At 43.0% G+C, this 13,860-nt stretch overlaps 1 protein-coding gene and 1 long non-coding RNA gene across 4 annotated transcripts in view; both read right to left on the bottom strand.

Moving 5' to 3' along the window:
• prkcaa (protein kinase C, alpha, a) overlaps nucleotides 1-13,860 on the bottom strand; it is a 230,556-nt gene that overhangs the window by 85,947 nt on the left and 130,749 nt on the right. For all 3 annotated transcript variants that reach the window (XR_009524626.1, XM_060046126.1, XM_060046127.1), the window contains exon 5: nucleotides 11,387-11,515. Coding sequence is in view for 2 of the 3 variants with exons in the window: in XM_060046126.1 (XP_059902109.1) it covers nucleotides 11,387-11,515 (129 nt within the window). In the remaining variant the exon portion in view is untranslated. The remainder of the gene's footprint in view (nucleotides 1-11,386; nucleotides 11,516-13,860) is intronic.
• On the bottom strand, nucleotides 5,414-9,826 carry LOC132453381 (uncharacterized). Its single transcript, XR_009524680.1, has 2 exons — nucleotides 6,985-9,826; nucleotides 5,414-6,280 (listed from the first exon to the last, which is right to left on the bottom strand). It is a non-coding gene; the product is annotated as an uncharacterized LOC132453381 (long non-coding RNA).

The following is a 13,860-nucleotide window of genomic DNA, read 5'->3' as shown; positions in this document are numbered from 1 at the left end:
AGTGGCTGATGGGCAAAAAGTTAATTTCCATCTCTGGTACGTTCAATTAAAGGGTTTTATATCGTAACCAAATTCCGTTGCAAGGAGGAGACGTGCAGGATCAATATCCTAATTAATAAGATTTAGTCGGGCAACGTTGACTCATTTTGCAGATTGAAAATTGACATGAGATATTGTAAACGATCACAATCCTGCTCTGTGATATTTAATTTATCATTATTTATATTAACTTGTGCGTGGCGCACACGCATGTGGTCATCCATGGTAACCGTTTCTTCCTCTCTGCTTGCTCCTCAGACGCGAGAATTTCAAAAGTGTCTGGCGTGGTTTGTTTGCCCACAGCTTTTCAGTGAGTCAACAGATCTCCGACACTGTCAAATGACGTCAAATCTTAATCAACAACATGAAATTCTTGGGATCGGTTCTGTAAATTAATATATGCATAATATTATTTTATTTTAAACATGTTTTTATTTTTTTATATTTTTACGAGAGGTACTGGATCTTCCCAAATAAGTAATGGAACACAGGGAGGCCAAAATTAAGAGGTGGTTAATTTGAGCCGGATCCTGCCGGAACAAGATCCGGCTCAAATTAACCACTGGTTACGATGTCTTTAGAAGTAGGAGTCTCAGAATGGGCAGACGTCTTCAATGAAAACAGCTAAAACTAAAAAACTGTGATTCTGAAGAAAGTGTGTCGATTTGTTAAATAGTTTGAAAGAAGATAAACGGTTGAAAATTGATTTAGAAAGAAAGAAAGAAAGAAAGAAAGAAAGAAAGAAAGAAAGAAAGAATAAAACTTATAAAGAACGATAGTTCAGCGCTGCGTGCAGCACTCACCTAATAAATATGCAAACCAATCTAAAACAAATTTGTAGCAATGGCAGAAATGACCAGAAGGGGGCGACCTAGTCTGTTTAATTTCTTGTTGAGCATTGCCTGTACAATTTGAATGCAAGATTAGGCTACATAAAATACATGTATCGCATGTGTGTGTATATTTACGAATTTATGGTTGTCGATAACGTTTCCCATGCTTGGCACCACAAGTTTATAATCCGTATTTTCCTTAGTTTAAAAGATATGGGAAATATCTTTTAAAGTAATATCTTTCCCATATCTTTTAAACTAAGGAAAATACGGATTATAAACTTGTGGTGCCAAGCATGGATTATCTTGACCAGGGGCCGTATTCACAAAGAATCTTAGGGCTAAAAGTGGTCACAAGTGGCGATTTTAGGAGAAACCCCTAAAAATAATGGGCGTGTCAGTCTTAAATTTAGGACTCCTAATTTATTTTACTAAGAGCAATTCACAAAGTATTTTAGGCCGAAATATGTAGCACCTAAATTGAGGAGAGATTAAAAGTCCTTGAGAGGACTCCTAAATCAGTATGACCTATTCACAAATAACCTGAAAATGGCTGCAGCGTGACAATATGTTTTGGAGACAATGGAGGACTGTGAATTGATAAAGAGATGTACGCTAAATCGTGAGGGTATCAAACTTGTGGTTGAATTAGTGAATAACACTTAGATATTTAGCAACAGGGAAAATGCAATGCAGACGATTTAGGAATATCTCAATCATCAGTGATGGTTAAAACACACGGGGCAATGTTACAAATGTACATTTAATCAACCATAATTATTTAATATATAAATGTAAATTAATCATTATATGTCTCATGTATTAATAGTAATACATCACTTTAAACATCATTATTTATTTCAGATAATAATAGGAATAAATTATTTCAAGTTAAACATAATATAACTACTCTTGCTTATTATTACTATTGAATAATTTATTGTAAGATGATTTATTGTATTAAATTTATAATCAACTCAGTAGCAGTTCTGGGAGTCAGCTTGCGTTTCACGTCTTTGTCTTCGCTTTCATTCATCATGATAGGAGGACTTGATTTGAAGTGTTTCAGTGCTGGAAATATGCTCATTGGAAAATTGTTTGCAGGGTGTTTTTAATTTAGAGATTTTTTGGTTTGCTTTCTCTCTTTTTAACGTGCATACGTCATAATCATGGTCTGCACAAACTTGTCACCATGCGTGTATTCTGCACTGTCCATAACTATTTGATAGGACCTCATTTGTAGCCTATGTTGTGGGGAGGTTGCGGATGAGTTTCACCGAGACCGCCTGCACTCATATTAACAACCAATCACCGTACTGACCGCTTCTAAACTCGTACACGAGAATCGAAGTAAGGGGGCGTCACTCTTGGTTCACTCTTGTGATTTATCCTTAGTATGAGTAGGTCTCAGTTGCTTTGTGAATTACTTTTCAGAAAAAACTCCTACGTAAAAACTTTTAGTACGTGTTAGGAGCACTCCTAGCGGTAAGAAAATGAATCATAAAAAGCTTTGTGAATACGGCCCAAGAGCTCTCCAGTCTCCCCAACATAACAAACTAACAAAGTGACATATCAGATCCTGAGCCCCTAGATATCCTCTATGAGTAAAGCTGCTAGCCTGTTCATATTGGGGCTGGAACCAATAACCGTCGTGAGAACACGTAAGATGTTCATCATGAATATTGTTCATCAAACGGTCACGTAGGTTTAGTTTGCAGTTCAATAATATTGAAAATCATGTCTAGTCAAATAAAAAGTAACGATAAAAAAAAAATATATGTATTATAATTAGTGCTGTCAAGCGATTAAAATATGTAATCGTGATTAATCGCAATAACGTCATAGTTAACTAGCGATTAATCGAAAATCTTTAGTTACGTGGATCTGAGGCCGTTAAAATTGGTTCGCGTTAATGCCGTTAATATTGCGTTTAACTGACAGCACTAATTATAATTATTTAAAAACATTTCACCCAGGACATGTCTTTGGTTATACTGGAAGGGTGTTTTTTTGAGTACGCCATTAAAGTAATTTGTGTACAGTACAACTTCTTGATTCCTGTGTCCACATCCTGTTTAGGACACAACTCAGGGAGGAATGCCTTTATAGACATAAATGGCTTCTTATTCTCTGTTGCCTACCAGGAATACCCGCACAGGCACTTCAAAATGTCACACTTACGTCAAAACGAGCACACACGCATAAACACACCCCCATCCCCCAATACACACACACACACACACACACAAGTCTGGGTTCTCCTGAGCAATGAGAGGACCCTTCCTCAAGCTCAGGAAACACAAAAATATGTAGATAATACTAGAGGTTTTAGAGGGAGAGGCCACTCCTCCGTTTGGCTACCCCCGCAGTGACCCTCCCCCAGTGTTGAGTCAGCAGAGCCCTGGAGGGAGACACCGACCACACCCAGGCAGAGGGGCGGAACAGAGAGCCACAGGCTGCTATGTGCTGATTGGCTGGGCTCTGCAAACGTCACAAGCCCTCTCCTCCACTCACACTCTGCATAGACCAGGGTTTCATCCTGGGGTTTGCCTGGTGCTACGGAAGGGAATGTCGTGGTACGTGGGAATTTATTCTTAAAATAAACACATTTACAATAATAGTACCGGTACAAATAATAATTTAAAATAAATGTTGTAAAGTAAATATAGTGCTACGGCTTGTTATTTCAAAAATAGTTTAAACCTCAGTGCAGTCAATAATATGTGTGCCATTGTGTTCTTTCTGTATGCTAAATAAACACAATGGCAGTATAAGCAGCGTTGTTGACATCTTTCAACTGTCTCCCCCTGGCCACTGCTGCCTGCAGTACTACTTGTGTATCAAGGGAGGTGGCCATGGCTGCCTGCAGTAGTACTTGTGTATCAAGGGGCGTGGCCATGGCTTACTGCAGTTATACTTGTGTATCAAGGGGCGTGGCCATTTTCGCTCAGCAACTGGATATTTCTTTATCTATTTTTACTGTTTGCATATGAGGTGGTCGGCGACAGCTCTTGATGACAATGCAGAGGTTAAAAGTTGGCTACAGATTATCTTGTGCTGCAACGCACAGTCAGACAGCAAACAGACTCTAAGGCAGGGGTGGAGCCGCCTCGAGAATGGCCGGAGGTGCCACATTCCTGTGTTGTCCCGCCGCAGAGGGGCAGGCGCTGGCGCTGGAGGAATATGTGTGTGCATAACTGCATGTGTGTACTGTGTGTGGCTGCATGAGTGTGAAAGTAAGTGGGTGTATGTGCTTTGTGTGTGCATGAGTGTGTGTATTTGCTGTGTGTGCACGTTTTTGTGTCAGGGCATCTGTGTATGCATGCACGTTGTTTTTTTTTGTGCTTCAGTCACTTCAGAACAGGGAACACTGTCCGGGAAAAATGCCAAAGGAGGAGAATTGTAGCTAAAGTAGCTAAACCGCTAAGTAGCTTAGCTTGGTCTTCAGCTCACGTAGCTAAACCACCAGGTAGCTGAGGTAGGTCGGCAGCTAATGTAGCTAAACTACCAGACAGCTGAGGTAGGTCTGCAGCAAAGGTAGATAAACCACCAGGTAGCTGAGGTATGTGTGCAGCTAAGGTAGATATACTACCAGGTAGCTGAGGTATGTGTGCAGCTAAGGTAGATAAACCACCAGGTAGCTGAGGTAGGTCTTCTCCCTCTGCTCTTATGCTCTGATATAAAGGCTTTCTGAAAAAGGAGGAACGCCATTCATGTTGTGTTCTGTCAGCAAGGTCCATAAGCGAGGGTACATGCAAATGTCCTGCCACCCCATGGGGCAGCCTCATGGACTTATGATGGGATGAAAAAAGGAGTGAATTCACAACAAAGTGTGGCCTCTTTAATTAAAGCAAGCTGATATCCCAGAGAAACTGGCCAACCCAACCAGTAAAAACCAGTCTGCAAAACATCAGAGATATCCACTCTTTGTTCTTCTATCTCTTACGTCGTGTTGGTTCAGGATCTCTTTATCTCATGCTCATGCTTATTCTTGTGTGAGTTGATGCTCTTATGTACTAACCTGCAGGCTAACCAGACGAACAGACAGTATGCAGTTGGGAAAGGTGTCAAATTGTTCTGATTGAGACAGGAACTATTTAGGAAGTATATGCATGCTTAAAACAAACATGTGGGGAAGAAACAGGGTGAATAACCAGCGTCACTCTGGCCTTTCAAAGCAGACGACCATGTCTCCATCATAACCTGAGACATGTATATCATTCAGATGTGTGCATGGTTGGTGGTTTGTGTGGGTATCCGCCCATCACACAGGCCTTGTACAGAAAGCCACAGCGGGGGTCTCCTGGTCAGGTGACATCCCGGTCAGGTGACCCTGTTTGATCCCTACTAGCTGTGCTAATTAGATGCTCAGCTGCTGCTTCCAGCCCCTTCCTCCAACACCTGTGCTGATATGCTAATGCTGTGCTAATAGTGTGTGTGTGTGTGTGTGTGTGTGTGTGTGTGTGTGTGTGTGTGTGTGTGTGTGTGTGTGTGTGTGTTTGTGTGTGTGTTTGCCTGTGCATGCTTGTCTTTTATTGTGAGTGTGAGTTTGAGTGTTCATGTGTGTATGTGTACACCATGGCTTCAGACTCCACCATTGACCCAGATCCAATATTGTCATGATGATATAGGATCTTAGTTCCTGTAGTCAGTGTACAATGTACAGTAAGGCAATACTGATATGACAATATGTGATTGACAACTACTGTCTGGATACATCTTTGGTTGGTAATGAAGAAAATTCAACCAGCTAGTGCTGAGCTGGATTATTGGGATATTCGTTTCTTATCTAGGTATTCAAATGTCCATTCAGGATTCGAGTGCTTCAGCTTTCTTTACGCCCGTGCATGCTTGCGGGCCGCGGGTACCATCCACGGCAATACCTCAGTAGAGGTAAAGGCACCAGTCTCAGTCTGAGAACCCTCCACGCCGATGCCTCAGTGAAGGTAAAGGCACCAGTCTCAGTCTGAGAACCCTTCACCGATGCCTCAGTGGAGGTAAAGGCACCAGTATTAGTCTGAGAACCCTCCATGCCGATACTTCAGTGAAGGTAAAAGCAGCCGTCTGGCCAAACAGGGGATGACCAAATTATCTTTTGTGTGTTTTGTGTTTGGATATTATAAAAATGTTTCCAAAACTGCAAGTAGCAATCTTTATCCCTTAATGGCGACATTCACCCACAGAAGCGACAATATGATTTCTCTTTCGCTTAATAGTGTTAGTCATGTCATACAAGTTCCTCAAAACAGTCTGAGCTGCTTGATCATCAGAGTTTAGCATGTTGAGGAGGTGGGTAAGCCTTGTAGCAGCAAACAACCACTCTACCGGAGACCCAAAGACCTCCCTCTCATCTGCTCACAAAAGTTATCTCCTAGGTCGTGTGTGTGTTTAATTAGATTTTCGACCCCCTGAAACTAGGGATGTCCGATATTGGCTTTTTTGCCGATATCCGATATGCGATATTGTCCAACTCTAAATTTTCGATTCCGATATCAGCCGATACCGATGTCGATATTTGGGTTATTTTTCCTCAAACCTAATTTAGGTAACATTACATATCTCCTGTTGTGGAATTAACACAACATGCTTAATGTTATTGTGATGCCCCACTGGATGCATTCTTGAATGCAACAAGGCTTTCCAAATGTTAACATTGTCTGTGCAAAATAAGAAAAATACTTCAACTTAATTTAAGGGAAAAGTGCCATGTTTATTTTTATTTTTTTAATGGTCTCAGACAACAGTTTGGATTACACTCTCCCTGAGATAATCTTGACAATGCCCACAACAAATAGGGCAAACTTGACTTCACAAATGATAAAACATTGTACCTGAACAACTATGTGCAACATAGCAGTATGTTTCTTTAACTAAAACTCAATAACCTTAATTGAATAAATGCACAAATATGAGTCAATTACAATGTGCACTGTACTGCACAATTTTGAAAACATTTATTTGAGCTATAAAAAATAAATAAAAAATAATAATAATAATTTTTTTATCGGTTTTAAGGCAAAAAAAATCCGATACCGATATTGACCGATATTACATTTTTATGCTAATATCGGGCCAATAATATCGGTGGGCCGATAATATCGGACATCTCTACCTGAAACCATTTATTGTTAGTTATGCTGAGCATCAATGGAATATGGAAGTGAGCATTAGATGAGGGCAGCATGCTGACTACTCTCCACAAGGTCCACGGCCCCCATCAAGGGGAGGTGCCTCTGAGCTCTGGCTTGCTGGGTTTACTGGGCAGATGCAGACCCTTGTTCTCCCCAGGCTACGTTAAGACTTATGGCCGAGGTAGAGTTTGATTTATGTCGGGGTAAACTCTTTGGCTTGCTCAATACTGTTAAGGAGGGGGGGTGGCCAGATTAAAATTCATATACTGCACCATCGTTTATACAGGACAGCTTATTTGGTGGTTTGGTTCTTGACCTGCTCCTTACAGAAATCCTCACTCAGTGTTTGGCAAGCTACTTGTAACAAGTAGTGAGCTCAGATACCAGCTCCTTTATATGAAGATTCACTTCTCTGAAGCTACAGAGACATGTAGCATGCTGAGCTGCAGCAGCATGGCACGGCAGTTTACTATATTAAAGCTATATATTTTTTTTCATTTCGAATAAAATAACAAAAAGCAGGTGATAAGAGTGGGGGTATACACTCTCTGCTTTGTTATGACATTTTTTGTTGATTTGTAGCAGTGAGAGCTTAAAATGTATCTATGTCCATGTGTGTGTGTGTGTGTGTGTGTGTGTGTGTGTGAGACACTGGGAGTTATTCCTCTCTCCACCCCCTGCACCATGTTCCAGTGAACAAATCTGAGACAGCCTTGTGTGAGAGGGCTTTGATGATGTTATGCTGGCACCGGTCCCTCATGGCGACTATGAATGAGTTGTGACTGAGCCTTCTCTTACTGAAGACCTCAGCGCTGAGCTTCAGAATGCTAAGAGAAACTGAGCTTTTGTCAACGCTACCACAATCCTTGACCAATGAAAGAGCTTGGCTACTGAGAAGGGAGAAGACTGAGAACGCAACTACAACACTGCCAGTACGCAAAATAGATTCAGTTCAATTCCATTGGTGAAGCTGCTACTGGTAGCAACGCCACTGCTCAGTACTTTCACCAGTCCGCTCTGTGACATGGGTTCTCTGGAGGGACCTGGACCGGGTCTGGTTCGGCCTGACCACGATTTGATCAGACGTGGGGCCTTCAGCGATGGATCAGGGCCAGGAGGAGACTCTCAGCCCTGCAGGGCCAGCGGTCTCCATCTTTGTACACATCAGATGTAATAAAAGGTTGTGGTGGGTGTGGCAGAGTCCAAAAAGTGTCTTTTGAATCTAGGAAAAGGGTTACGATTGTGTCGGCTCATGTAGAAAGTCACTAAAATCAGTTTCTGTCTGTATTGCCCTTTTGGTCCATCTGTGCTTTCTGTGTGTGAGATAAAACGATGTATCTGATGGCCTGGGCAGGACGCAGCCGGCAGACATTTTATGAAATGAGACACAGCCTTTCCTATGTGGAAGGGTTTTATAAACCAGCTTTATTTCTCCATTGGTGAATTAACATTAGCAACGTTTCCATTCATACCCCTGGTGAGGGTTTCATTAGGTGTAGCACCACACATGCACACACAATCTTACACACAGCCCCCATCCCCAAGTACGCACACACACACACACATACACCTAATTAATTGATTGATTTGTATTGATTATTTTAATGACCACACAGCCAGGCTGGTGGAATTTGTTTTCAGTACAGCTCCTTGGTACAGGTTCCAACATTACAATAAACATTAAACATATAACATAGGTATACATACAGACAGAAACATTACATAATACATAAGGGCCGTGCTTAATCCTAGCGTTCAGAGTTCAAAATGTTAATTGCAATAGTAATGAAACTGTTTTTGAAGCGGGTTGTTTTAGAGGCAATTGACCTGTAACGCCTCCCAGAGGGCAGTTGGAAGGCATAGTGTGCAGGGTGAGTGGGATCAGAGATGACCTTGCGGGCTCTGCGAAGTGTCCGTTTGCGTTAGAGTGATTCAATAAATGGGAGGGGGGAGCCAATCATTTTGGATGCTCTGTTAATGATGCGCAGTAATTTCTTCCGGGAGAGTGAGTCAAGACTGCTGAACCAGACTGTGATGGATGAGGTGAGGATGCTTTTAACGATGGCTGTATAGAAGCGGAGCAGGAGATGAGACCTAACTCTGAACTTCTTAAGCTGCAGGAGATGGAACCGTCTGGGCTGGGCTTTTTTATATATTTGGTCTGCGTTTATTTGAGGTTGTTGCTGATGTGAGTTCCAAGGAGTTTGAATGTGTCATTGATGGAGATGGATTCACCTTTAATAAGCACAGGAGTTTGGGGATGGCTGGTGTCCAAAGTCAACGATGAGTTGAGTAAGAGATTATGTTCTGTGCACCAGGTCACTGCTTGGTTGATCTGTGCACAGTATTCAGTTTCTTAGTTGTTGGTGATGAGTCCTATGATGGTTGAATCGTCTGCGTACTTTTACAGGTTGACAGAGCTGTAGGGGGATGTGAGCTGGTTTGTGTAAAGGGAGAATAGCCAGGGTGAGAGGACACAGCCTTGGGGTGTGCCTGTACTGAGGAATTATTGTTGATCTTCCCCCTCTGTCTCCTGTTCCAAAGGAAGCTGTGAATCCAGTGACAGATGGTTCAATGTTCATGTCCAGTAATTTATCTAACAGTTTGGCCGGGTTTATTGTGTTAATTGCAGAGCTCAAATCCATGAACAGGATGCGGGCATATGTGTTTGTGGACTCCAGGTGGTTCAGAATGTGCTGAATTTCTAAGTTGACTGTGTCCTCAACTGACCTGTTGGCTCTGTATGCAAATTGGTATGGTATGAGGGGGCCGGTGACAGTTTTCAGGTGATGGAGTATGATGCGCTCAAATGATTTTGTGAATGCCGATTTGGGGGGGGGGGGGGGGGGGGGGGTCAGGGGGAGATGGTGGAGGAGCCGGTGCCTGCTCAAACCTCCCATTGAAAAAGTTGAGTGAATCAGGAAGCTGATTGTCACTGACAGGTGTGAGGATGGGTTTCTTTTTGGAGTTTGTCATGTTTTGGAGTTTTTTCCAGATGAAATGTGTGTCCCGAAAAGTGATTTATTCTTCTAGTTTAGTGGCATAGTTGGATTTGGCTCTTCTTATTGCAGATCTCAGTTTGTATTTGGCAACCCTATATAGATCTTTGTTTCCTGCCAGATGTGCAGCATTTTCTCCTTTCTTAATTTTGTAATATCCTTGTTAAACCACGGTTTATTATTATTATAATAGACGTATGGTATGACGTCACTGCGTCGGCGACGTCGTGGAGGTCACCTGAAGCATGGAAAACATCCCAGTCTGTGCACGCGAAACAACCCCGAAGTTTCTTGATGGCTTCAGGGGACCAGCACCAGACAAGTTTTGTTGGCGTCTTGGAGGATTTAACTTTTTGCCTGTACTGTGGAATTAGCAGCAGCATTGTGTGGTCGGACCTGCCAGCGGAGCCCTCGGGAATGCCCGGTAAGCCTCTTTGACGGTAGTATAGCAGTGATCCAGCGTGTTGGTCCCTCTGCTTGGGCAAGTTACCTGCTGATGGTAGCCGGGGAGCTCAGACAGATTGGTCTGGTTAAAGTCTCAAAGGATGACTGCTGTGTCCGGGTGTGAATTTTCCACTGAGGAGACGTAGTTGGCTAACTCGGCTTTGGTGGTGTTGGCATTAGCCTCAGGTGGAATGTAAACACAGATCATAATTATTGATGCAAACTCCTGTAGGAGGAATGATGGTCTGCATTTGACAGTGAGGTACTCCAAGTGCGGGGAGAACAATTTGGTGAGTTCTGTAGAATTTGTACACCAGTGTTAATTGATCATTATGCGAACACCACCGCCTTTTGCCTTGCGCGATAGTTTGGATGATCTATCGGCATGATTTAATGTGAAACCTGGAAGTGTTACCACTTGGTAAGGTACTGATTGATCAAGCAAGGTCTTTGTCAGGCAGATGGCAGAGCATTCGCTGTAGTCTTTGTTAGTTTGAATCATAAGTTGGAGTTCATCCATTTTGTACCGGAGGGATCTTACGTTTGACGGCAGAAGGGCAGGGAGCGGTGGCCGGTAAGGGCGTCCTCTGAACCTGGCAAAGGTGCCAGAGAGGTGGCACTTTTTGGCCGGTGTTGAGTGGCTTGAGATGTTAAAGTCCTGTCATTTCTCCACCAGCAATGATGTAGATGGGCCCAGATCACTGTGAGAGATGGATCTGAGGTTTAAGAGCTCAGATCGGGTGTACTGGATTGAGCACGACACTTTGCAAACAAGTAACGCGGAAAATAAAATAACTGACATAACACGGCTTGTACTGTGGCAAGCCTCACTGCTGCCATCTTGGAAACTATAATCACAAGCACAAACATGGACAAACACACAAGGCAGTGTTCCTGAGCATAGGAGGTGGCTTAGAGCGGTCAGTGTGTGGAGGCCTACCTGTGACCTGCAGTCTGTCCCCGCTGACTTCACACTTGAGGAACAGACGGCCGCGTCTCTCGGTGAAGTCCATCCCACAAAGGCTGGGAACGTTCATCACACACTGGTTATGGACGTTCATGTCACAGGCTGCATTGGACAGAGAGAGACAGCGTTAGAAAGACAGACATGTTAGAGAGACAGACACCGTTAGAGAGACAGACACGTTAGAGAGACAGACACGTTAGAGAGACAGACACCATCAGAGAGAGAGACACCGTCAGAGAGACAGAGAGCGTTAGAGAGACAGACACGTTAGAGAGAAAGACAGATAGAGAGACAGACACCGTAAGAGAGAAAGACACCGTTAGAGAGGCAGACACGTTAGAGAGAAAGACACCATCAGAGAGAGAGAGACACTGTCAGAGAGACAGAGAGCGTTAGAGAGACAGACACCGATAGAGAGACAGACATGTTAGAGAGAAAGACACCGTCAGAAAGAGAGACACCGTCAGAGAGACAGACAGCATTAGAGAGACAGACAGTGTAGAGAAAGAGACAGATAGAGAGACAGACACCATAAGAGAGACAGACATCATTAGAGTGGCAGACACGTTAGAGAGAAAGACACCATCATAGAGACAACGTCAGAGAGACAGAGAGCGTTAGAGAGACTGACACCGATAGAGAGACAGACACGTTAGAGAGAAAGGCACCGTCAGAAAGAGAGACACCGTCAGAGAGACAGACAGCATTAGATAGACAGACAGCGTTAGAGAAAGAGACAGATAGAGAGACAGACACCGTAAGAGAGACAGACACCGTTAGAGAGAGACACACAGTTAGAGGGAGAGACACAGTTAAAAGGAAAGAGAGACACTGTTAGAGGGACAGAGAGACAGACATTGTTAGAGGGAGAGTCAGATCGTTAGAGGGAGAGACAGACACCATTAGAGAGACAGACACCGTTAGAGAGAGAGATAGAGAGACCGTTAGAGGGAGAGAGAGACGGATTGTTAGAGGGAGGAGAACAGGAACCATTAGAGGGAGAGAGGAATATTGTTAGGGGAGACAGAGGGAGGGGAGACAGATTGTTTAACGGTGGCAAGACAGACACTGTTATAGGGAGGAGAGACAGACATCAATAGAGGGAGAGAGAGACTGATCAGTAGAGGGAGAGAGAGACAGATCGTTAGAGGGAGGAGAGACAGACACTGTTGAAGTACAGATACATAGGTTGATAGAAAAACAGCGATAACAAGAAATGAAGAGAAATAGCAAGAGATAGAGATAGAGTCAAAAAGAAACAGAAAGAGAATGGGACAGATAAAGATAGCTGAAGAAAGCAGGGACACAAGAATTGTTATCTTTATAGAAATGGTCCAAATGTCACTCCATTATCATGTTGACGTGATTATTACACTTTGGCCATCAGCATCAGATAAGACGATGCAGTCAAGGCACTCTTGTAGAAAATGTCCAGGGTCCATTGTGTGACCTTTAGCTGAAACACCTTGTCTCGGAAACGCTAGGAAAGGAGCTTTTATGAGATGAAAACTGATTCAACCCCACAGGATCACTATCAGTAGGCTTTACTATCAGTAAAGCCCTGTTTCTATACATTCAGTTAAACCTGGTGATGGGAAACCCCTTTAAAGTTTTATTAGAACACGTATAGGTGCAAACAGTGTTACCCCCCAGTTCCATTCAAATAAAAATCGATTTAATCTGAGCCTCCCTTCACCTCATCGCTGCTAATGAATATATAACTCTCAACTGATGATGCTCCAAACATATTGTGATCGCTATGCAGCAGGAGTTGTACTTAACACTTTAGCAAATTGAAAGGGATAAAAAATGTAATTAAGTATTGTTCAAGAATATAACCCACTGATGGCAAACCGGGAGAAAGACAGGTCTCAAACCCAGAGCTTAATAAGCACAGGTCTAAAGCAACATAGAAATCTGCGAAACATAATTGGAATCAATTGCTTGGTGGATATACTTCTAAAAGTAGAATGGACCTGATATATTAAATAAGTCTATAGTTATGACAGAAGAGCAGTCATCACAGCTGCAAGACTGCTTCATGAATCCCTAGAAACTCCTGTGCTCATTAAAGGGAAACTTCACCCATTTCCATTAAGCTTTGTATCGTTAGAAACCCACTCATATTTTTGATGGTCGTCCATCATTCCCTTATTTTCTGGAGAGACTGGAGAGATCCGTATCGATCTCCAACACTTCCTGTTCAAGATGACGCAATATGACGATTTTTGCGTAGTAGTAAATAGGAAGTGTAAGAGGGGAGGATTCTCATAAGACTACAAGCACTAGTCCCACCCCTCTATAGGGGGGTGGGACCCACTGACGCTACAGACCTATTAGAGCAGTGCCAGTGGGTGGGACTTCACCAGCAGAAACTAACATCAACAGCGTCTGAATCTAAGCTAACAGAGGCTGTTGATAAAACTGAAGTACAATGGCGGAAGGTA

Source organism: Gadus macrocephalus, chromosome 3 (genome assembly GCF_031168955.1).
Source record: "Gadus macrocephalus chromosome 3, ASM3116895v1".
Classification (NCBI taxonomy): Eukaryota; Metazoa; Chordata; class Actinopteri; order Gadiformes; family Gadidae; genus Gadus; species Gadus macrocephalus.
The sequence above is the reverse complement of the archived record's forward strand: the minus strand, read 5'-3'. Positions and strand labels throughout refer to the sequence as shown.